Source organism: Budorcas taxicolor, chromosome 1, assembly GCF_023091745.1.
Source record: "Budorcas taxicolor isolate Tak-1 chromosome 1, Takin1.1, whole genome shotgun sequence".
NCBI lineage: Eukaryota > Metazoa > Chordata > Mammalia > Artiodactyla > Bovidae > Budorcas > Budorcas taxicolor.
This window is the reverse complement of record NC_068910.1, coordinates 145,395,132-145,420,388: the sequence shown is the minus strand read 5'-3', so window position 1 is coordinate 145,420,388 and position 25,257 is coordinate 145,395,132. Positions and strand designations below refer to the sequence as shown.

Here is a 25,257-nt window from a genome sequence, read left to right as displayed (position 1 = left end):
CAGAATAAGCCATGTATCCATGCCTTCACTCTTGAGGTTTCTCCAGCCCAGAGCGCCTTGTCCTCCTCAATTCCTTGTGAAATCCTACTGACTTGGGTTCAAGACACAACGCAAATGCCACTTGTTTTTTTTTTTGGTGAAAGCTTCCTTGTTCATCTCTTCTCCCTTCCCTCTGCCCCCATGCCTCAACTGTAAGTCCCACACAGCGCGATCACTACCACGCTGCTCGCTACATTATGCTCTGCTTATGTGCCTGCCTCCTCCCACTAGACTGCATGGCTCCCCAGGCTGAGGACCACCTTATGACCCTCATATCCCCTGGAACAGGGCCTGGCAAAGGGTGGGTGGGTACTAGGGAGATGCTGAATGGATTGATGGATGGACAAGATGGTTTCAGCGTGGTCCTCGAGGCAGAGAAGGGACAGGATAAAGCTCCCGAAGTCCCTTTCTGTCCAGGAATCTGTGGAGATGGATATGTTGCCCGGGACACAGCATGCAGTAGAAGAAGGCAACTGGTATCACCAACCTCGCCCCTTTTGGTTTTGGAGTTCGTTTTGATACACGCAGGAATGTTTTTGGATACACAGCGTTCATGGACAGTGTATTTACAGTCTGCAAAATAAATGAATAAATAAATAAGAATAGTGCCTGTGAGTGACCACCTAGGGAAGGTCAGCCATCCTCTTCCCCACTAGCTGAGGCCCAGGCCTCCCTCCATGGGGCAGGGGACACGTGGAGCTGGCCTTGCCAACTGGAAATTCAAGTTCCCAGTTATTCACTGACAGGAATCCATGGTTATCTCCCAGACATGCTTCTACACCCTCCACCCCACCCACTGGCTTTCACTGGTGAACACAGCAGGAAAACATCCCTTAAAGGGAATGTGAGGTGTCACCCTGGCTATGCCAACAACACAGTATTGAATGTTGGGATGTTGGGGAGTGGAGAGCAAGGCCAGGGTCTCTCTAACTGCAGACAGGCAGACCTGGGCCTGAATTCTGGCTCTTCCCTTTGTAACTACCCACATGATCTAGGGTATGTGCCTTCACAGCTCTGAAATTCAGAGTGTTCTACAAGATGGGAATAAAATTAGCTTTTACTTTGGGGAGCTTTTGCAGCATTAAATGATTTGTATAAAGCACCACTTGTGCAAGTCAGAATAGCTATTCCACAAATTTATTGTTGTTACTACTTACTACTATGCCACAGGCCTAGAACCTGCTAGGAATGAGGCTGGGTCTATGAAAACTGCGTTGAGAGCCAGATATGACAGGGTGCTGGAAAGACAGGGGACCCCTTCTTATGCGTGCTGACGCTTGTTCAAGGGACACTGGGCCCAGCTCTGCTACAATGTCTTTTGTGGTGGAGGTTGCCTGCTGCCTGGCTCCCACGTACATGGCAGATGAAACAGTTTGGTGACCCACACCATACCCAAGGGTCCTCCCCACAGCATCAGGTCCCCGGTCCCTGGAGGGTTCAGGCTGAGTGCTTGCTGTTTGCATCCTGAGGTTGGGGTGGGGGCAGGCAGGATTCTGCACCCATACACCCTGGGCCTTGCAAAGCCTTCCTGTTGCAGCCCTTCCCCTCTCTTCCTGTCCCCCAAATTCACATGCATTCCACTATCACCCCTTCTCTCTTCCTTCCCTTCCATCTTTTTCTTCTGCTCTCTTTTCCAGGCTCCCTCCCTCCTTTCTCATGTTTTTTTTACTCCTTTCAAGTCTGACTTCACTAAGTGGACTATAAAGTACAACAAATGGATAATTTTAATTTCCATTGTATTTATGAATATTAATTTAATTAAAAAAACCCTCAGGTTCTTCTGATCATGCAAACATTCACTAGCAAAATGCAACTCAAATTAATATGAGATGCTTTTTAGTTACCTGTGAATTTTAATAACTTTTTTCTAGGGAGCCAGTGGCTCATGACATAACTCCAGCAGACTAATATTCGTCCATTTGATATGGGTTGAATAAGAATAGGACATGGAGGTCTTGTTAAATTTCCTGCTGTGGGAAGAATATGGCAGGTCCTTCAAGCTAGGAAGGAGAGATGCCTAAACCTTCCTGGGACTGGCTCAACCATGTGCAGAGCAAGCCAGTTCCTGGCGAAAAAGGGTTTGAAGGAAGTTTACTCACAAATGCAGCAGAGGCCTTGCTTCCGAACACCCATGAGCATGACGTGGCAGAAGTTGCAGTAGGTTGGTTTCTTGAAGTGCTTCAGGGTCCAGGCGTGCTTCCCATCCCCTTTGGAGCCCTGAGGGGACAGCAATTTCGGAATGCGATGCTCAGCAGGAAGCCCCACTTTCTCTAAAAAGAGTTTCTTCTCATATTTGGAAGATGAATTATTTGTTTAATTTACTGATATAAATACTCTGAATAGAAATGCAAATAAAAACAAAATCCTTTGTGTGTGTATGTGTGTATGTTCTAAAATAAGCAAAAATTAAAAATTAGGACTGAATGGAGTATGTGTGTGGGAGATAAAATTAGCCCTCTCCTGCATGGCTGGTGGAGTAGAAATCAGAACAAACTAACTTAGTTACCTTTCTCTTAACTTCGTCCTTTCTTTTTTCAATCATTTATCTATTATCTGTCAAGCATCTATCTATTATGTCAATCACCTATTATTTATCAATTGTCTATTATCCATCAATCACCTATCATTTATCAACCATCTTATCTATCCATCTATCCATTCATCCATCCATTTCTCTATCTAAAGGTCCTTTAAATGTTTATAACTTTCTACTTACAAATTTCCTTTCCTGGATTCTATCCTAAATAAATTTTTGAAAGATATATGAGAATTTTTGTGCTCTATCAGATGTTGAGCCCAGAATGATTTAAAATAACAAAAAACTGAAAATATCCTAAAGCCCTCAAAAATGACCAAAAGGTTTGCGGTACAGCTCTATGATTTAACGTTAAGTGGCCATCAAAAAGATACTCATAAGAACCTTGGATGGCTTGGGAATGTGCTCATGATACTAAGTGCTAAGACAAAAAAGCAGAACGCAAATTTGATGACATATTATGATCTCGGTTTTATATAATGATACATTGGATGGGAAAAAAAAAGTGACCAAATTGTTAACAGAGGTTAGCTATAGCTAACAACACTACAGATTTATTTTATTCTCTAATTTCTACTTTCTCTGTATTTGTCAAATTTTTTACAGTGAGGAGGTACTAGTTTTATAATCAGGAAAAAATTAGCTTAGTAAAAATACTGTACTCCTCTCATCAAACTTTCTGTACGTAGAAAAAAATAACAAAGAGACAGAGAGGGTTAAGTCCTATCTCCCTGGCTTGGCTTAGAAGCAAATTCATCCTTATCCACCAGATAAGCCAAGCTTGACATAATCACAACACCTTCTAGCCCCTGGGAGCACAGCCTCACTGGAGACTGTGGTTTCAGGAGCATCCCTCCACATACAGTGTCCTTGAACTTTTTTCATAGACTCCATCAAAAAAGTAACACTCTTGGGCTGATCTTAAGGGTAGTAAAAAAAAAAAAAAGTACTGTAAGCTCATAACGATCGAGAGTCAGGTACATGGAGTCCAACGTGCTGGACTTACCTATTTCTGGCCCCTCTGGTTTGGGCTGGCCATAGTGGCCAGACCTATTCCTGTGCTTGACTCCTCTGCTAATGGTCTCCAGAGAAGCCCACGTGCCTTTTCAAATGCTGGTCTCCTCCTGGGGCCAGAAAATGCTTTTTCTTCTTACCACCTCAAAACCCTGCTTCTTCCCAAACCCGAGTTTTATAGAATTAAAGCCTTTTCATCTAATGGTTTCTACTTTAGTAAATGGGTTCATTAATTGATTAAATGATTCATTAGAAGACAGATTCACTCATTCTTTTGACAAACATTGACCACAAGGGATTATTATAAAAACTAAATGAAATATAAGTGAAGCTCCTAATCCAGTGCCTGACACATTGTAAATGAACACTTTTACTCTTACTCTGCACTAGGGAGTAGGGAACACAAAAGTAGAGAGTGTTTTCCTACATGAGAGGAGGTAGATTTATACCTATTCTAGAAACGAAGAAGCAGAGACTCATGGAAGTCAGATAAACAGCCCAAGACCACACAAATATTAAGTGACTGAGCCAAGCCTGGGGTCATAATGGCTTCCAAATCCATGTTTCTTCTTGTATCTCCACCAACCAGGGTTTTCCTTCGTGGACAAAAGGGAAATTACAGTATCCTTAGCAGACCCAGCCCGAAGGACGGTCACCTGACCTAAAAATGCCTTCATGAGCAAAATTAATTAGCTGACTCTCCCTTTCTCAGATACTGTTTTCACAGATACAGGGTAAGAATCAAAAGGACTTTGAGTTGGAGAAAGTAACATTTCTGCTTGGGTTATAGCGCCATCATGTGGCTCTTTTATTTTTGCACATTGGAGGCGGCAGTGTTTGGGAGTCCTGCGCACAAGGTTTTATGCTGCGCCTACAGCTCCTTGGAGACAGATTGTTTCTCATTTATCCCATTCAGAGATCTCCAGACTTTTCAGTGGCAATAACTGGGTTTTGATAAAAGCCAAACAAGCACTGTGACTTACAAGACATCGAGGAATGTTTTCCCTAGAACCCCAATTATTAAGTGTAAAAACATACAACGTAGTGCATATTTTCAAATGAACACATAAAACTTTTGATTCATGAAAACCAAATGCACTTTTGCTTTTTGTTTGCATTATTCCTGATGTAAAGTATGGTTTTCTACAAGGTTCATTTGGCATCGGGGGGAGACCCTGGGGAGAACGTTGGAGAAATGATGTCTCTCCCTCTTCCAGCCATAAAAAGTGGAACCCCTCTAAACAAAGAGTTGGTGGCACCTTGGGCTCAGCAAGTCCCACCTAAGAAATAGAACTAGAAATGGGTTCTTTGTGATTAAAATGTCCCATCTCTATTCTTATGTTTTAGAGAAAAGGAGGAGAAGGCAATGGCACCCCACTCCAGTACTCTTGCCTGGAAAATCCCATGGGCAGAGGAGCCTGGTAGGCTGCAGTCCACGGGGTCACTAAGAGTCGGACACGACTGAGTGACTTCACTTTCACTTTCCACTTTCATGCATTGGAGAAGGAAATGGCAACCCACTCCAGTGTTCTTGCCTGGAGAATCCCAGGGACGGGGGAGCCTGGTGGGCTGCCGTCTATGGGGTCGCACAGAGTCGGACACAACTGAAGCGACTTAGCAGCAGTAGCAGAAGAGAAAAGGAAAAAAAAAAAAAACCCCAAATTGGTGTGTTAGAACAACACTCAAGCAGAACTCCTACTTTGATTCACGTATCATCTTGAACCTTAAAAGCAGAAAGTATACCATACATATCTGGGCTCCCCGAGGTCCTAGCTCACGTGGGTTCGTGCACACAGTAGGGGCTCATCACTGCATGAGAAATGTCCTGTTAATGGAAGATGGGCTCTGGTACTAATTAGGTGTGTGACCGACCGCAAGCGCCTTTACTTCTCTAGTCCTCAGTATAAAAAACAAAAAGGATGGACCAGGGATCACCAAATTCTCTTCTAGCTCTGACCTTCCAGGGTTCTAAGGATAAAGGAGTTCCTGGTTCATTGATTTCTATTAGTACATGGAAAGACCTAAACATGCTGTGAGATAATTGCAGGATTCTTAGTCCTGAACTGCAGAACTGTCAGATGAACATTTCACGGGCAACAATGTCAGCTAGAGGCCAACCTAGCTGAACCTTCTCTTCTGTCCCCCTCTATGCCATTTCAGTAATCTCAAACAGGTGTTGTTTACAACCCATGTGGCTGCACTGGTAAAAGCTAATGCTGCCATTTGCACTCCTGGTTCTAACCTTCCCTACCTCATGTATGGAAGCTACTTTTCATGGTAAATAAGCAGATCAGGTCAGACGCCAGTGCTTCACATAAATATTGGGAGGTTTCTCTAACACACCTTGAACTTTCTCTCACGTCGGTTTTTGATCAAGCTCTTCTGCCTGTAAACTCTCTTCTACCAGCCAAACTATACCCATTATTGAGAACCAGATCAAATATCATTTCACTTGATCTTTTTGTCAAGAATGGGGTATCAAAATCCCATGCATCCCTCAGAGTCAGGGCAAAGTTTCTTCCACTGGTCTCACTCTTAAGTGTGGGGTGTTCAAAAGTGCAGGTTCTGTAGAGTCAGGTACCCCATAGACGGCAGCCCACCAGGCTCCCCTGTCCCTGGGATTCTCCAGGCAAGAACACTGGAGTGGGTTGCCATTTCCTTCTCCAACACATAAATGCTGGCTCCTCTTTTTCATCTTCAGACTCAGAATCTCCAATTTTGCATCTGTATAAATGGGTAAAAAAATATCTACCTTATCTGGTTATTCTGATTGCTAAATATTATCACTGAACACTCTCTGCCTCACAACAGATCAGTATTTTTCCTTTCCTTTCCTTCCCTCCCTCCCTGCTTCCCTTCTTTCCCAAACTCTCTTAGCATTTTTCCAGCTAATTTTGAGAAAAGATGGAATTCTTCCCTAAAAATTTTTTGTTCTTTGTGTGGCTGAACATAAGTTTCGGGTGGGTGAATATGATATCTGTGTCTCCTCTCAGTCTTCAGAACAGTATCTTTATTTAGTAATAATTCAGTAAATGTCTGTCAAATGAATGAACATATTTCAGGCACTAGCAGGTAAGAAAGAGAGGACTTCGGGGCTGGCCTGGAGCATATGAGGTATCCACTGGCAAATCTAGGGCAGAAACCAAGGATATTAACTTCCACATGGAACCTGCTGTTTCTGAAAGGCGAGGGGTCTTGGACCTCACATGTGCAACTTACAGAGTCGTCCATGCCCAGGAGGACCAGCAGTGGGATGGTGGTCATCCCTCCGTGGACCCACTCCTCAAGAGACACAAAGCCGTCCCGGTCGTAGTCCATGCCTTGTAACATCTCCTTCAGTATCTGCGAATCCGTAGAGCAACAATTGTCCACTTTCACCCTCGGCTTCTCTGCCCACCCCCGCCCTTTGCTTTCTCTTTTGTTCTGAGTTTTCTTGTGTTTTACCCCTTTCTCTCCGATTCAGCGTGAGTAGAGGGCAGTGACAGGAACTGGGGTGAGGGGAACAGAGGTCCAAGCCTGGCTCTTCCCAGACCTGTGTGCCCTTAAGCAAGCCACCTGGACTCTCTGGGCTCTGTTTTTCTGATTTGCCCATCTGCAAAATAGAACTAGCATTGCTGTGCTTGCAGCCTGGTAGCAAAGATTAGAGAAAATGTATACAAAATGCCAAACATAATATTGGTCTCATGGGAGCCTCCAATGTAATAATTATTATCTGATGACTGAGAAAAATCTTTGAATTTCTTTCTAGCACTAAATTCTCTGACCTATGAACTCCTGTTATAAAAATTCAGCTAGGGGGCATTATTAGGTATTATTATTTGAATTAGTCTACGCTCTTCCCTGTTGCCTCTAATTTTTCCTATCAGAGAAGTGGGAGGTCAAGGAGGTGTAGGACCCCAAAGGAGACACCTCTGAGAAGATGAGTCTGAGAGACACTCTACTGTAAACAAATGTGTTTTTTCAAGTCCCACTCTTATCTTAGAAGCTCACTGGGAAGTCACCCCAGGCTGCTGGAAACTCACAGGCCTTAGCTCCGTGGGATCCCACTCGAGATACTGGGCAATGTGCAGCATCTGGCTGACAATACGATCCATCTCCTAGAAAACACCAAGGAGAGAAACCAACTGAAGATGTGTTTCCAAGAGCAAGAGTCAAAATCAAACCCCGTGGGAAGATGGGCAGGGTGTCGTGTGAGAAGTGGCTGGTACAATACACTGGCATTTCATCATGAGCTCACTGTTTATTTCTGCTCTTTATTTCTGCCTTGACCACAAAGCTCACAAGAAGCATAGACCGTGGATAAGCCAGAGGTATGCAGAAAGCTCACTGAACACTGACCTTCTCCTAAATCCACCTTCCTTCCCCTATTCTGCACTTTGACTCAGCACAGAAAGCACTCCTGTTTCCTCCTTCTTTGTGATCACAGCTCCTAAAAATACTTACAAACCAAGGCACTTCTTCCCTCCCCCTTTTCCCACACCTCATTCCCACAGCTTTAGCAACTTGGGATTCATCTATACCCCTTGGGGGTCAGTTTCAGTTGGATGTAGGGCCACTGGGTTGGTCCTTTCTCAGGCACTATGATTCAGATTCTTTTTGGCATCTCCTTTGTATCCTTTGTATCAAGTCCAGCCCTGGGTCTGGGACTCCTGAAACAGGAAATTCATGAAGGCTATGCTTCTCTAATGAGTGAGCCTTTTGTTTGGTACCAAGGCCAGGCTCCATCTAAAGCCTCACAGAATTGCTGGACGCTAATGAATCAGTGCCCTGAGAGTCCCACGGAAACACACTGGACTGAGGGGGCATTTGCACAGTTAGGGTACCATCTAGGATATTCATAATGAAGTTGATTTGGGGACACGTGTTGGAGAACTAAAGCAAGGGTTAAAGGTGTTACTTTTACCTGACAGAATGCTGGGTGGGTCAACATAAGCAAGCTAAAACCCAACTGGGATTTTTAACATTGTATTTCATTTAAATTAGAAAATAGCCCACTGCGACACTGCAGATGAGGCAGTAGGTGGGGAAAAGGAAGTGGGCAGTAAGGTGGGAACAGAGACCAGCAGATGTTCCAGGGGCACATCTTGTGAATCTAGCAGGGCTCAAGATTCAATGTGAGCAAACAATGTGATTGCGAACTGGAGAATTAGACTTGATCTAGAGCTGTGTAAATGGGTGGGCATTTTCAGGAAGCAGAGTGGGCAGATTTCAGGAAGAACGAGTTCTCCTGGTATGGATACTTATGGAATCCTGGAGGAGCAGGTTCAGTTCTATGCCATATTTGAAGAATGGCATTGCCAAACTAGAGCTTGACTAGAGTGGGTATTTAAATTTGCTTTACCAGAAATACTGTAGAAATTAGGAAATTGGAGCTTAGAGAAGATTTTAGGGAAGATGTGGTCAGATGTTCAAATACTTGAAGGCCTACTGTGTACAATTGGTACTATGCTGGTCAGCTAGAGAGAGCAGAAATAAGCTGAGGGACAGAGGGAGGGAGGAGTTGAAGGTTGGCCTATTTTGACCTCACCACTGGGCTGGGGGAGGGGAGAGAAGGGCAGAATCGAGTTTTGTACTGAAAATTTCCCTGGTGGACTAGAGGTGGCTTTGATGCCGGAAAGATGCCCTCTCTAACAGCATCCTCAGCAGTGGATTGGCTGTTTTAAGGTAATAGGTGAATTCTCCATTACTGGGAGTGTTCACAAAGAGGCTGGATATCCAACTGCCAAGGGGTCTTGGTGGGAAGTTGAGAGACAGAACTATTTTGAGACTTGCTTCAGTCCACCAGTGGTACCTTCCAAACAGATCCAGAATTTAACCACTTCTCACCACCTGCAATGCGGCTACCCTAAGGCAAGCCACCTTCATTTGTCTTGCTTATTTTTACAGCCTCCCAACTGGTATCCCTGCCTACGTTCCTACAGTCTAGACTCAACACAGCAGCTAGAGAGACTCTGTGAGGACCTAAGTCAATCATGTCACTCGTCTGCTCAGAAACTGCAATGGTTCTCCACTTCTCCAGAGAAAACCCTTGTAATCACCTTTAAGGCTTGAGAATGCTTTGCAAATATCGTGTCCCTTCTCATTACTTCTCTGACCTCATCTGTTCACCCCTCCTGCTCCACTCATTCTTGCCTCCTCCTTAATCTGCTGATATTCCAGGCACCCCTCAAGGACCTGTGCCCTTGTTGCTCCCTCTGCCTGGGAGGTGATTCCTCATGATTCACTCCCTTCAAATCCTTTAAGTATCTGCTCAGATGTCTTTCCCTCAGGGAGTCCTTCCTTAGCTCCTCTTGCTAAAACTGAAGCTCATCCAATACTTTCTTTCCCTTCTTTATCTTCCTCTGGTACACATGTGTACTGAACACATAGTTGACTACACTTTGCAGTGTGTGTGTTCTTGTTAGAATGAAAGCATTATGAGGACCTGCGTCTCTGTCCATTGGCTCACTGATACATCCCCAGGGCTTAGACCAGTGCCTGACATATACGAGATAATCAATGGGCATTAAACAAATGTTTAAGAGTCCACGATTCTCCAGTGGTCCCCTTGCATGATCCAACCCATGGCACTGAAATAGGGATCCCATTAAGACCATCTGGGGTTGAGAGGGAACCAGATGATGCAGGCGGTCTAGTGGACCGCTTCCCTTTCTTCCTCCCTCTGGGCTGTCTCAGCTCCATGTACTTCAACCTCAGAGCCTTTCTGGGAATGCATCCCATCTCTGACCCTGCCAGTCATGAGAACAGGACCTGTCTGATTCTGTCTGCCCTCTCCACTCTCTGCCTTCTGCCTTTTCTGACCTTCTTCTCACCCTATGATCCCCACCCTATCCCTGCCTCTTCCTGAGAGAAGGTGGGGGCAAGACTCAGGCTTCCCAGGTTTGATGGGATGGGATGATGTGCTTGGAGAAGATAAAGTGAGACTCCTAGTGTTAGTGCCTAGGATATGAGACGAAGGCAAGGGTGATGGCCAAGCTCACCAGAAATTACCTGCCTTCCTCCTGTCTTCCTGCCCTGGTCTCGCTGCCTCTCCCCACTGCCTTTCCTCCATTCTTGAACTTCAGTAGGAAACTGAAGGGGGACTTTCTGAACCAACTGGGAAGTTAACTACATTTTACATCTCCCCAATCTTGAGATTTTGCAATTTGGGCTCCTGGAATGAAAAGGCAAGGTAGCATTCACTCTCCTCTGGCCCGGCTCTTTGGATGTTAGAAGGAGGGGGCTTCTATTCATCTCTGCAGCTCATATTGAGACACAGCTATTCTGATGATGGTGGAACTGCGAGTTTTTGAACTCTCCCTTCACCTGCTCCCCTCTCCCCTAGCCTTTCTTGGATCTTGGAGGAATATTTGGAGAGCTTACCGCTTGGTCCAGGAGACCGTTCTCATCCGAATCATAGAGGCGAAAGATGACTGCAAGAAACACAAAGGCGAGGCTTGAGGAGGTCTTCCAGGCACCAAGGATGGGCTGAGACTTTGGTGCCAGTTTTTAGGTCAGTTCTGACCATCACTGGGGCGAAGTCTGTTGCAGCCAACTAACCCACCCTCCAAGGCACAGTCTGTTTCCTTACAAAGAGGGTGGGAAGAGGGAGGAGAACCAAGCCACCTGGCTTCTAGGACTGTCTAAGCAATCACTCTTTGGCTGATGAGATCTGGATCATGAGTGTGATTCCCTATGGAGCATTCACACCTCTCAGCATCATGGGAACACAACGCAAAGCAGACGCCCTGCTGGTGGTGGGCAGACACTGGAGTGATAGATGGGGCACCGCTTCCACTGCACATAAGAAGGGTGTGAAGTTAGACAGTTTCAGACCGCGGCCCTGTCCTACCACCTCCAGCGCATCAGACAAGTCATTCATCTTCTTTAGATTCAATTTCTTCATCTGTAAGATGGCGATTAGAATAGTTTCTTTGCCCTAAGTCTTTTTTCAAATGAAGACTAATACGTAAGCGATACACCAAAATCTATAGTGCTTGGAATGTAGAAAACACTCAACAGATGTTATTTCTATTTTCTTTCATTAATGAGTATTTATATATGGCATTTAATATGTATAATATATCATCTTATGGACCTATCATTATAACTATTTAATCCTCAATAATATTATGAAGTAGCTACTATTATAGATAGTAGTTACTATTTCTTTTTCTAAAATGTCAACATGTGATTCAGAAACATCCTCTGCAATATTCTAACTGTAGAGAAGCGATGGAGGATAAGAAAGATTTGGGAATGAATTTTGGGGAAAGGACTAAATGTTCATTTATGAGACTTGGAAACTGGCTGTTTAATTAATCTCAAAGTAGAGATTCTGTCTGTGGTCTCAGAAGTAAGCAGGGGGGGGGAGCAGAGCTGAAAATGTCTTCACTTCCTTCCTATCCTTTGAAGTGTTCCCTCGTGCCAGCACTCTCCGCGGAGCCTCCCCTGACTGACCCTTCGCTCATGTAACTACTCTGGACCTCTCGGAATGTACCCACAGGGTCACAGCACTCCTGTTAATTTGTTAATCTGCCCTTGTGTTATCACTTCCTTCTACATGTTTTATGTCTCTGGACCTTGTGTATATAGTGATGTGTCTCTGGCTGGAGTTTAAGTTGTTTAAAAGTAGGCTCATGGGCTTCCGATTCGTTGGGGCTCCTCTGAATGTCTCGGTCAGAGACACTCTGGGCCCAGGTGGCTCTAATGTGGAGCCCACTTTGGTCCTACTGTGAGGAGCAGAACAAGCAAGTATGAGCAAGCATTCTTCTTTTTAGAAGCATGGCCTTGGGCAAGTCATTTAACTTTTCCATGCTTTCTTATATATAAATGACAAAATTATATATATAAATAAAATGACAAAAATCGTGTCACTTTTCTAGGGTTACTGTGAGGTTAATAGTGCATTTAAAGTATTTCACAAAAATGAGATGTTCAATGTTGAGTCTTTTTTATTACATTGATAATAGGTGAAATTTCAGCCTATCATTTCGTACACACACACACACACACACCCCGTTTTTTTTTTTTTAAGGTTTAACTTGGTTTCAATCACTAAAATCTGAGATGATTTGAATTTATTTGACTTAATTAAAGAAAACGTTAAGGAAGGACAAATGACCAAGTTTCTGCAACAAAAAATTTTAGGGAAAAAAATAAGCAAAAGGTCAACATAGTAACCAATGGCAGTGTATGGACTTTACTTGGACCCCAATTCAAATACACAATGTTTGAATTGTTTCCCATGATGGGAAAACAATGAATACTGAAAATAATGAAAACAAGGCTTGAAAATAGTAAGGAATCATTTTCTTTAGATGTGATAACAGTGCTGTGATTATATTTAAGGAAAAGTCATATATCAGAGGTACATACTGAGATATTTACAAATGAAATTATATGATGTTCGAAATTGGCTTCAAAATAATCTGGTGCAGGAGAAATGAGTAGGAGGTATAAATAAAACACAACTGACCAGAAGCTGGTAATTGCTGAAGGTGGTTGATGGATATAGGGAAGTTCTTTGCATTCTCTACTTTTATCTGTATTTAAATTTTTCTATAAGAAAAAGCTTTTAAAATCAGTTTTTTTTATTACCATTACAGGATTCAGTCTGGGAGGCACTCATATGAAGAGTCTGCCATATCCTCTCTGGTAGTTATGAACAAATACAATGCCCCAAATCCAACCGAATGTGGGAAATAATCTGACATTTCCCTTTTAACATTAGTACAAACAGAAATCCAGTACATTTGCTTCCAAATTATCATTTAAGACTGGCAATTATTAATACTTCAAACCTGTGGGGTAGATTTTAAGCTCAGTTAATGAGCAAATGTTTCATTTTGTTTTTGGCAAGGGTTAACCTCTGCCAGACTTCTTGCTAATGTTTATTTCGTTGACTACTCTGATTATTGGCTGGAATTCTAACTTTTGCTATAATGTGTATGCTTTTCCCTTAAGTCTCCTAAGATCCTAAGAGAAACCAAAGTAATATATATTTTTAAACAAGACCTACCTATAACGTGTTGTAAAGTTTGCCTGTAGGCTCGCAGAGGCCAGCGAGACCATCTCCAGAGTGACTGTCTGCGAGACTGCACTTTGTGGGCTTTCCTTTCTGCTATTATTCTCCTTCTGAAGACTTGTTTTTAAAACCAAGCTCAACTCCCTTAATTAACTAGCCTTCTTTCTGTAGAGGCCAAAACACTTTGGGTTGGGATAAGTGAAGATATAGAAATAAGCTTTAACAAGGTAGAGGTTGATTAGGTCTCAAGAAAAAAAAGGATTCCTCATAGTTAAAGAATTGCCTGGGCATGGAACAGGGGAAGGTAGACAGATGTTGCAAATCTTCCCTTGAAAAATCTTCTAAGGGGAAGCAGCAGCTTTCTGATTAGAGGTTTTCAGGAAATCCTGCCAGCAAAGAAAGGGAGTCTTCACCTCTTTTAAAGACCCCTTCCCTTTCCAGATCTTGATTCTCAACCCCAAGGTGTCAAATGCACCCCCCACCCTATACAACTGGTACTGTGTTCCAGGGTAGATTCTAGGAAATGTTTATGTCACTACTGGTGACAGGGCAGACGACCTCCCTCAAGGAGGCAGTACCCACCCCCAGGATCCCAGATCAACCTCAGCCTGTTTAGAAGGACGGAGAGACACTAGGTCTTCCCCTAGGAAAAAGTCAAAGCCCCTTGACAGGGTACGTACTTACACTCTAGCTTATCCTGAGGTCTCCCCGACTCGAGTAGGGACAGGTAACACACGACATCCTTCAGGTAGACTATGGGGGGTTCTGAGCCTGAAGACTGAGCAACAAGGTTCCCCACAGGGGTCGCAGCTGTTTGGTTGTTAGCAGGCACTTGCTTCTCTGTGATCTTTGTTTCTGCATCATGCAAAATGAAAGCATCCAAGGACACAAGGTTTAGTAAATATGAAACCCTTGTTGCCCCATTCTTTTCATGGAAGAGGCAAGAGTTTTATATAAATGTCTTCAAAGGCATGGATGATGCTTTTGATCAAATAGAAAAGATATGATTAAATCAGAGGTCCTATAAATCCAGTTTGTAAGCTTCATATTTTTTGAAAGAACTGCATTCTGACCCTTTAAAGAGTCTATAATCATATAAGAAAGTCCCTTATGCTATGTGAATTTTTAGAAAAGATGACAGTGAATTTTAGTAATATCAATCAGGTAAATGTCATTTAGCTTAATTTTGGGGGGAATACATCAAAGAGGTAGTTTTAGCTGGGACTCCAAAAATCCAGACTATTGGTTGTGTACCAACATGCTGCTGCTAAGTTGCTTCAGTCGTGTCCGACTCTGTGCGACCCCAGAGACGGCAGCCCAACAGGCTCCCCCGTCCCTGGGATTCTCCAGGCAAGAACACTGGAATGGGTTGCCATTTCCTTCTGCATGTATCAACATTCCCCTTCACAGTTTTCTTCTCAAGTGCATTTAAAGATAAATGAAAAAGATAAAAGTTCAAAAGAGAAAACTGGGATCAACAGCTAACTTCAGAAACTAGGAAGAACTTTCACTTACTGAAAGCATAAAGAAAGTGCAGAAAGTGACTCAATATACCACAGGAGTAGAGTAAGTTTTCCCTCTGAAAATTTCCTTCTTTTCATTCTTATAGGTAGGAAAGGCCTTCCCTGGTGGCTCATACGGTAAAGAATATGCCTGGAATGCAGGAGACCTGGGTTCTATCCCTGGGTTGGGAAGATTCCCTGGAGGAGGAAATGGCAATCCACTCCAATATTCTTCCCTGCAAAATTCCATAGACAGAGGAGCCTGGGGTCTACAGTCCATGGGGTCGCAGAGTCAGACAAGACCAAGTGACTGGACTAGTGCTAATAAATAGGAGAACCATTTCTTTGTCCTCTGGTTAAGAAATCTGATGTTATTAACATTAATACTAACCAGAAAACCAGATACCTATATTTTACTGTGTGGATTATACTTTTTTGAGGTACTTTAAGGGCCATCTCTCTTTCCCCACCCTCTTCACATCCATGATCTTAATATTGAATAAAGAGGTACAACTCACAAAAACCACAGGAGACAGTAAAAGGAAGACTGGTACTGGAAAATGCAACCGAAGTGTTGTACTACCAAGTAACAGGGTCTTGAAGGCATAAGCAGAGGGAGTGACAACCTCGACAGTAATGCCTGCCGGGGAAAGCAATGTCACCAGTGCACTATTTAGAGAAGCAAAATGCCAAGCAATGGCAAACAGTTCATCTCAGGCCAACAGAGCTGTGCTACACGAAAGCCTTCCAGGTCCTAGAGGTTAGCTGTGGCTTGAGAAGGGAATTACCCATCACCCAGATGGACAGTGGGGAGACCGAAGGTCGCTGACATACTCTGTATGGCACAAAGGGCCCTGTGAAGAGACCATGATGGAATCCATGAAACAGAGCTGCAAAACAAGGAAAGGAAGTTTTATCCTGAAATCTCAGAGGACCATATCTCTGGAAATGATTTCTTACAGGGCAGGACACTCAGTAGATTGAAGAAGGTGCAACCTCTATTAAACAGGAGTAGAAAGCCTCAGGGGTGAGCAAATTGAGACGAAAGCACAATAGGATGAAATAAAAACAAGGACAGTGAGATGGAGGAAATTGCTAAGAAATTACATATGCAACAGAAGTACTAAAATCTCACTGGAGTTAAAGTTATGGAAAAACTTAAATATATAAGACAAATGTGAAAAATTCTTTGTATTAGGTAGCTCAAGTTATTGTTATATCCTCCAATTATTCATTCAATAAAACACTATTTTAGTGACTTCCATGCCAACTAAGTTGGAATAAGAGGGACCAGTTTTACCCTCCTACTGATGCAACTACAAAATTGGACAAAAGATACAAAATAATGGTTCATAGGACATTCACTATGGCCAGCACCAATGAGTGATCCCAAGAGATGGGAAACAATTCAGGTGATCCCTGTAAATGCCACATCTTACTGACTGGAAAGTTTCTAGACTGAGGCACAAGGAGGGAAACCCAGGAAGGTTCTGGAAATCTCTGTGAGTTGCAGAGATGGAGCTGGGAGTCTGGGGAGCTCACGGTGGGTGGAATTCACAGAGCAGAGCACTGGACGGGAGGCAGCTGCACAGAGAGAACTCCAGCAGTCTCTGCAGAAGGGCCTTTTGAGTAACTGGCTGAGAGTTCCCTCAATTACTCATCCGAGTAGTGATCAGCACACATGTGTAAGGAAACTACCTGAGGCTGGGGAAGGAATCCAGATGAGAGGGAACAATCCCTGGACTGCACAGAGAACCAGGCATACTGTCTATTTCCAGCAATCAAAGTAGAAACCTACAATTAATGAACCACTAAGTAGAGTACTCAGAAGAGTTTTGCCTTGATAACTGGGAAAATTAGCCCTAGAGAAAAGGCCTCCCTGGTCTGATTTGACAAAGCTTTAAAAGCTTGACCCCTAAAGGTCAAACTATTTCTAAGTAAACCTAAGTGTATCCCCAAACAAAGAGCAAGAATATTTATAAGAGCACAAAAATTTCTAGTACCAACACTGTAAAATTTTCAAAGTCTGGCATTCAATAAGATATTGCCATGTATACAAAGCAAGTATGAATAATAATAATGAGAAAAATCTATTGAAATGGATCCAGAATGATACAGATGATATAATAGACAAAAACTTTAAAACAGTTATTATAACTACATTCGACATATCCAAGAAGCTGGAGGAAAGATTGAATATGTTAAGTAGAGACATGAAAGATATTTTATGATGTTCACCTGAAGTGTCTAGATATGATGTTAAATGAAAAATACAAATATACTGAGCAGTGTTAACAGCAGATTAGATATTGCAGAAGGAAAGATTAGTGAATTTGAAGCATTGCAACAGAAACTAGCCAAAAAGACTACATTAACAAAAAAAAGTATCATACCAGTGAGCCGTTGGACAACTTCAAGTAGTCAAATAAACATGTAATTGGAATACTTAAAGAAGAGTCAGGAGCAGAAAAATATTAAAGAAATAATGGTTGATATTTTCCCAGATTTGTTATTTGATACAAACTAGAGGACCTCAGACACAAGATGCTCAATGAAACCCAAACATAAGAAATATATATAAAACTACACCAAGGAAAACCAAAATCAAATTGATTAAAATCAGTGATAGAAAATCATAAAAGAAACTAGAGAAAAAACATCTGATGTGGAAAGAAGCAAAGATAAGAATGACTATAGTTTTCTTACTGGAAACAAAACATGCTGGTAGCCAGTGGAACAACATCTTTAAAAAAGTACTAAAAGGAAAAAACCTGTCAAATTAGACTTCTGGATTCTGCGAAATATCTTTAGGGAAAAAGGCTAAATAAAGAACTTTTCAAATGTACAAGCTATATAGACCTACATTACAAGAAATGGTAAAGGAAATCTTTTTACTAGAATTACAATCTATGGAAACCTGGATTTACACACAAGAATGATGAGCATTAAAACTAGTAAACCAGGTAGATAAATATAAAGAATATTTTTCCTATTAACTAAATCTTTTAAAAAGATAGCTAACTATGACAATAACAACATGTTGTGTGGTTTACAACATGTTGAAGTAAAAAAGCACAAAGACCTGGAGAAATAGAAGTATGTTGTTGTAAATTTCTTATAGTATATGCAAAATGAAATATTACTACTTGAAGGTACACTGTCATAGTTAAAACTAAGATAAAAAAGGAGATAAAGTAAAATCATAAAAAATTCAATTAATTTAAAAGTATTCAGAAAAAAGAGCAAATGGGAATAAAAGAAGAGATTGGAAAAGAGAAAACAGCAATGTAGTAGTTGTAAACCTAATTACATCAATTATCACAGTAAATGTAAATGTTCTAAAACTTTAAATGGCAGATATTGTCAGAATGGATTAAAAAATAAGACCCCAAAACATACTTCTTCTAAGAAAGTCAATTTAAATATAAAGACACAAATCCATTAAAGGAATGAAATAAGATATACTCTGGTAACACTAGTTGACTAAGGTGGTTTTATCAGTTATGAGGAGCCTGGTGGGTTCATTGGGTTACAAAGAGTCGGACACGACTGAGCAACTCACACTTATCACACAAATTTCAAAACCAAGACTATTACTAGGGATAAAGAGAGTCATTTCATAATGGTAAAGAGGTCAAGTCATTAAGACCACATAATACTCCTAAACATTCTACTTCCAGCTCTTTACTCAAAAGGAATGAAAGCTGTCTGTATGAAGACTTGTATATGAATATTCATTTTATTTTTAATAGCCCAAAGCTGGAAATAACCCAAATGTCCATTGATAAATGAGCGGATAAACAAATTGTGGAATATTTACCTGTATACTAAAATACTAGTCAACAGTAAAAATATACTAATTATTGATATACCGAGCAACATGGATGAATTTTTAAATTATGCTGAATGGAAGAAGCCAGATGGGAAAAAGTACATACAGTATCAATCTATTCATATAAAATCTAGAAAATGCACTCTAGTCTATAGTGACCACAAGCAGATCAGTGGCTGTATAGAAATGGAAGTGTACACATAAGGAGGGTGGGAAAAAGAGACTATAAAGGAAATTTTTGAGGCTGATGAATAATTTCATTATATTGGTATGTGCTGATTTTATTGATGAATACAGACATAAAACCTTACTAACTGTACATTTTAAATGTGTATAATTCATTTTATGCCAATTGTACCTCAACAAAGCTGTTTTAAAACAAAATTACGTGGAGATAATGTAATACAATATTTATTACACTGTTGTTGTTTAGCCACTCAGTCATGTCCAACCCTTTTGCAGCCCCATGGACTGAAGCCTGCCAGGCTCCTCTGTTCATGGGATTTCCCAGGCAAGAATACTGGAGTGGGTTGCCATTTCCTTCTCCAGAGGATCTTCCTGACCCAGGGATCAAACCCATGTCTCCTGAGCCTCATGTATTGGCAGGCAGATTCTTTACTGAGCCACCTGGGAAGCCCAATACTCTACATACTGCTACTGCTAAGTCACTTCAGTCGTGTCCGACTCTGTGGGACCCCATAGACGGCAGCCCACCAGGTTCCCCTGTCCCTGGGATTCTCCTGGCAAGAACACTGGAGTGGGTGAAAGTGAAGTCGCTCAGTCGTGTCTGACTGTTCGCAACCCCATGGACATAGAGCACACTAAAGGCTTCAGGCAAAACCTATAAGAACTAATACATGAATTTGGTAAAGTAGCAGGACACAAAATTAATACACAGAAATTTGTTGCATTTTTTTACACTAAAAATGAAATATCAGCAAGAGAAAAAATTTTAAAAATCCCATTTGAAATTTCAATTAAAAACCTAGGAATAAACCTAACGAAGGAGGTAAGGACTATAAAACATTGATGAGTGAAGTCGCTCAGTCAAGTCCGACTCTTTGCGACCCCATGGACTGTAGCCTACCAGGCGTTTCCGTCCATGGGATTTCCCAGGCAAGAATACTGGAGTGGGTTACCATTTCCTTCTTCAGGGGATCTTCCTGACCCAGGGATCGAACCCGGGTCTCCTGCATTGGAGGCAGGCACTTTAACCTCTGAGCCACCAGGGAAGCCCAAAGGAAACCAAAGATGATTCAAAGAAATGGAAAGATACCCCATGCTCTTGGATTGGAAGAATTAATATTGTTAAAATCACCACACTACCCAAAACAATCTATAGATTTAATGTGATCCTTAACAAATTACCCATGACATTTTCTATAGAACTAGAGCAAATAATACTGAAACTTAGATGGAACCACAAAAGACCCAGAATCGTCAAAGCAATCCTGAGGAAATAGAGCAAAGCTGGAGGCATGACCCTCCAGCACTTCAGAGGTACAGTAATCTAAACATCGCGGTATTGGCACAAGAACAGACATACAGATCAATGGAACAGAATAGAGAGCCCTGGATAAACCCATATACTTGAGGACTTCCCTGGTGGCTCAGACGGTAAAGTGTCTGCCTACAATGAGGAAGACCCAGATTCAATCTCTGGGTCGGGAAGATCTCCTGGAGAAGGAAACGGCAACCCACTCCAGTATTTTTGCCTGGAAAACCCCATGGACTGAGGAGCCTGGTAGGCTACTGTCCATGGGGTCTCAAAGAGTTGGACATGACTGAGCAACTTCACTTCACTTCATTTCACTTGAAGCTAATTAATCTTCAATAAGGGACAGACGAATATACAGTGGAGAAAAGATAGTCTCTTTAGCAAGTGGTGTCGGGAAAGCTGGAGAGCCAGACGTAAATCAGTGAAGTTAGAACACACCCTCACACCATACACAAAAGTAAACTCAAAATGGTTTAAAGACCTAAATATAAAATAGGACACCATAAAAACTCTTAGAAGAGAACATAGGCAAAACATTATCTGACATAAATCATAGCAGTATTTTCTTAGATCATTTTTCCAAGGCAAAAGAAAAAATAAACTTAAATAATTATCAACTTAAAGTTTTTGCACAGCAAAGGAATCAACAAAATGAAAAGATGACTTACAGAACAGGAGAAAATACTGACAGATGATGCAACTAGCAAGAGGTTAATATTTTAAGTATTTGACAAATGTGTGTTAGTCACTCAGTCCGTGTCCAATTTTTTGTGACCCCATGGATTGTAGCCCACCAGGCTCCTCCGTCCATGGGATTCTCCAGGCATGAATACTGGAGTGCATTGTCATTTTCTTCTCCAGGGGATCTTCCTGACCCAAGGATCAAACCTGGGTCTCTTGCATTGCAAGCAGATTCTTTACTGTCTGAGCCACCAGAGAAGCTCAAAATATACAAATGGCTCATACAATTTAACATGAAAAGAACCTAATCAAAAATTGGACAGAAGACCTAAATAGACATTTCTCCAAAGAAAACACATAGATGACCAATAGGCACAAGAAATAAAGCTCAACATCATTGCCGCTACTGCTAAGTCACTTCAGTCGTGTCAGACTCTGTGCAACCCCATAGATGGCAGCCCAACAGGCTTCCCCTGTCCCTTGGATTCTCCAGGCAAGAACACTGGAGTGGGTTGCCATATCCTTCTCCAATGCATGAAAGCGAAAAGTGAAAGTGAAGTCACTCAGTTGTGTCTGACTCTTAGCGACCCCATGGACTGCAGCCTACCTGGCTCCTCCGCCCATGGGATTTTCCAGGCAAGAGTACTGGAGTGGGGTGCCATTGCCTTCTCTGTCAACATCACTAATTACTAGAGAAGTGAAATCAAAGTCACAATGAGATATCACCTCACACTGGTCAGAAGAGCCATCATTAAAAATTGTACAAATAATAAATGCTGGAGAATATATGGGAAAAAAGGAACCTTTCTACGCTGTTGGTGGGAATGGAAATTGCTCCACTATGGAAACCAGTATGGAGGTTCCTTAAAAAACTAAAACTAGAACTACCACATGACACAGCAATCCCACTTCTGGGAAAAGACCAAAACTCTAATTCGAAATGACACACACACCCCAATGTTCATAGCAACACTGTTTACAGTAGCCAAGATGTGGAAGCAACCTAAGTGTCCATCAACAGATGAACGGATAAAGAGGATGTGGTTTGTACATATACAATGGAATATTATTCAGCCATTTATAAAGAATGAAATAATACTGTTTGCAGCAATGTGGGTGGACCTAAAGAATATTATACTAAGCGAAGTCAGTCAGTCAGAGAAAGAGAAATATATGATATCACTCATCTGTGGAATCTAAAAAATAATACGGGGAGTGGGAGGAGGGATAAATAGGAGATGGGATGAAGAGATACACACTACCACATGTAAAAGAGGTAAGCAATGATGATTTACTGTACAGTACAGAAAACTATGGGTAAAGAACCCGCCTGCCAGTGCAGGAAACTTAAGAGATGTGGTTTCTATCCCTGGGTTGGGAAGATCCCCTGGACGAGGGCATGGCAATCCACTCCAGTATTCTTGCTTGAAGAATCCCAGGGACATAGGAGCCTGGTGGGCTACAGTCCATAAGGTTGCAAGGAGTTGGACACGACTGAAGTGTCTTAGCACACATGCACTCACAGGAAACTATATCCAGTATCTTGCAATAACCTAGAATGGAAAATAATCTGAAAAAATATACATCTGAATCACTTTATACACCTGAATACACCTGAAACTAACACAGTATTATAAATCAACCATACTTCAGTTAAAAACACTAACATTATCCTTTTGCAAAGACATTTTGGTTACCAGAGCTGTGACTGGATCTTGAGCCACTGTTTAAGTCCTCAGTTTGGCCTACTGTTCAGTCCAGCAGTGGAAATGCTGGGGTGCAGAAGGATTGAGTGGCATACGGTCCCAGTGGTGTCGCACCTGCTTATGCTACCTTACATGAAATACCCCTGACCCACAGCCATTGAGTACATCCCTCAGGGACTACCCTCTTCAGAGCACAGAGGTTCCATCCAGATGCCACATCACACTCCCTTCTTAGTGATAGTTCTTGGGCAGAGCTGACTTGTTCCACCTTCTTTCTAAGTCTCTCCATTACTTCATGCCTTCCAGCTGGGCAATGTGGAAAGGATACCAGACTAAGCAGAAACCTGGGTTTGTGCTAAATGATGTGCGATCTTGTAAAAGTAGGCTTACTCCCCACACCCAACCTCAGTCTTCTCATCTGTTAAAAGACAGACTTGTATTAAAATCGATGTTTAACAAAAGTTATGAATGACATGAAAAGTGATTTTGAATATAATGCTAAGTAAAAAATCTGGATCCAAAATCATATATATACAATCTAATTCCAGTTCTATAAAAAATTTATGGAAAAAAAGACCCCTACAAGAATAGAGGTGTAGTGGGGTGGGTGGGGTGGGTGGGTGTGGGCTGTGTGTGTGTGTGTGTGTGTGTGTGTGTGTTTAGCACTGGAAGATTTAGATGATTTTGTTGTTTCTTTCATTTCCCATACTCTTAAAGAAAATTTTTTTTTACATTGTGTTACTTCTAAATTAAAAAATGGAGGGATTTTCCTTGAGACTCCAATAGTCCAAGCTGCTGAACCATCTCAACTGCCTGAGGAAGCAAATAAAAACCAGGAGAATCAAGTTTATGCTGTTTATCCCGTTTTGTCCTGGGCACTCAGGGAGGGGTGAGATCGGCCTTTCCTGAGCTGCCACTCTGAGAAGGACAGGCTGCTCGAGGCCCTGAGCTGACCTCTGGACTCAGTGAAAGGCCCTCTCTGCTATGCTTATGGATCCAGCCACGCTCCCACCTGGCTCCAGGAATGAATAATTAAAGTGGGTGGTTGTAGAACTAAGCTTGGAGCTTGATCAGGTAGGTCTACACAGGCCATATCAAAAGAGAATTAAGTTTCTTTGGCTTCTGCTGGGGCACCAGGAAAAGGGTGAAATTTTCAACAGATGGCCTGATCTAAAGTGACTCCAGAACTTGGCTCTTTCTTGTTGGCAGAGGCCCCTCTCTGTGGTGTCCACCTGTCCCTACATTCTTGTTTCTGCTGAACAGGGGCATCTAATTAAGACATTTGTGGAAGGTGGCCCAACAGGAAAAGAATTTGCTACTTAAAATCTCAAGTCTCAAAAGATGAAAAAACGTTGTACACTGCCCTGGGCCAGCAGTCAGACAACCTCCCTTTCATGACTGAACCACAGGTGTCTAGTATTCTCTCTGCAGAGGAAAGCAGTACCTGACAAATCACTTCTCCAGGAGAAGAACTTCCTCTGGAAGTTACTCTGAGACTCAGGATGATACAAATATAGCAAATAAGCATGGTGGTCAAATAAGCCAGCCACCCTCTGTTATCGTCATTGGTTATATTTACTCAGATATCACATAATGACAGCCCTCACTAAGTTCTTAGAAACTTCAGCCACAGAAACAAAACCCTGTCCAGACAATCTGGAACCTCAGGGAATGAATGTAACTTCTCTCAGGCTCCTCCTGAAGTTCCTGATACTTGGACTAAGAAAATCTCTGGACAAAGAGTCCGGGTAAAGAAGAAGACAGCTTTGTTAGTTGATTTTCTTGCTGAGAGTTTAGAATCTCAAAGCTTCCAGTTTGAAGCTTTTCTTTCTACCATAGAATAGAATGATTTATATCATAAAATGATCTCTCTATTCCACATAAGATTTAAGATTTACTCGTGACCTATCCATTCTGACCAGTGGGCCCTGGACCTAGCACGCCTGAGTGAGATGCTGGGCAGAGGAGTGGGTGAGCTAAACTTGGCAGTCTTGCCCTGCTGCTGGCCGTGAAGACCTCAGGAAGGCAGCGATGCTCTTAATTTCGCTTCCTGAAGCTCTAGGAGAAGCCTGGAATTTGATTAGTTTATGGTCCAGAGGCAAGTCTCCTTGCCCAACCATGTTCTGCTTTCCATCTGGAGTGAGTGTTTGATCTCATCAGTCCTTCAGTGACACACTGAAACTTCTATAATCCTCTAGCTGCCCTTTTTGCCATGACTAGAGAAAAAGATCAGACCTACATCTAGCATCTGCTTAAAGAAATTCTCTCATCCTAGGTCCCTGTTACAGACAGTTCTCATTCTGTGTTATCTTTTATCTATCCTGCCAGGTATGTATGTATTTAGATAGATAGATATCTAGGTAGGTTTGCAAGTATTAGTTGCTCAGTTGTCTGACTCTTTGTGACCCCATGGACTATAGCTAGGTAGGTAGGTAAGTAGATA

At 42.1% G+C, this 25,257-nt stretch overlaps 1 protein-coding gene and 1 non-coding gene across 2 annotated transcripts in view; both read right to left on the bottom strand.

Annotated features, from left to right (window-relative positions):
- Window positions 1–25,257, bottom strand: part of DGKG (diacylglycerol kinase gamma) — a 171,381-nt gene that overhangs the window by 118,277 nt on the left and 27,847 nt on the right. Inside the window, exons 5-10 of the mRNA XM_052658950.1 lie at window positions 14,280–14,450; window positions 10,952–11,001; window positions 7,612–7,686; window positions 6,809–6,931; window positions 2,139–2,256; window positions 527–612 (exon numbers count right to left, since the gene is read on the bottom strand). Coding sequence (XP_052514910.1) covers window positions 527–612; window positions 2,139–2,256; window positions 6,809–6,931; window positions 7,612–7,686; window positions 10,952–11,001; window positions 14,280–14,450 — 623 coding nt within the window. The remainder of the gene's footprint in view (window positions 1–526; window positions 613–2,138; window positions 2,257–6,808; window positions 6,932–7,611; window positions 7,687–10,951; window positions 11,002–14,279; window positions 14,451–25,257) is intronic.
- On the bottom strand, window positions 20,089–20,161 carry TRNAW-CCA (transfer RNA tryptophan (anticodon CCA)). Its single transcript has one exon. It is a non-coding gene; the product is annotated as a tRNA-Trp (tRNA).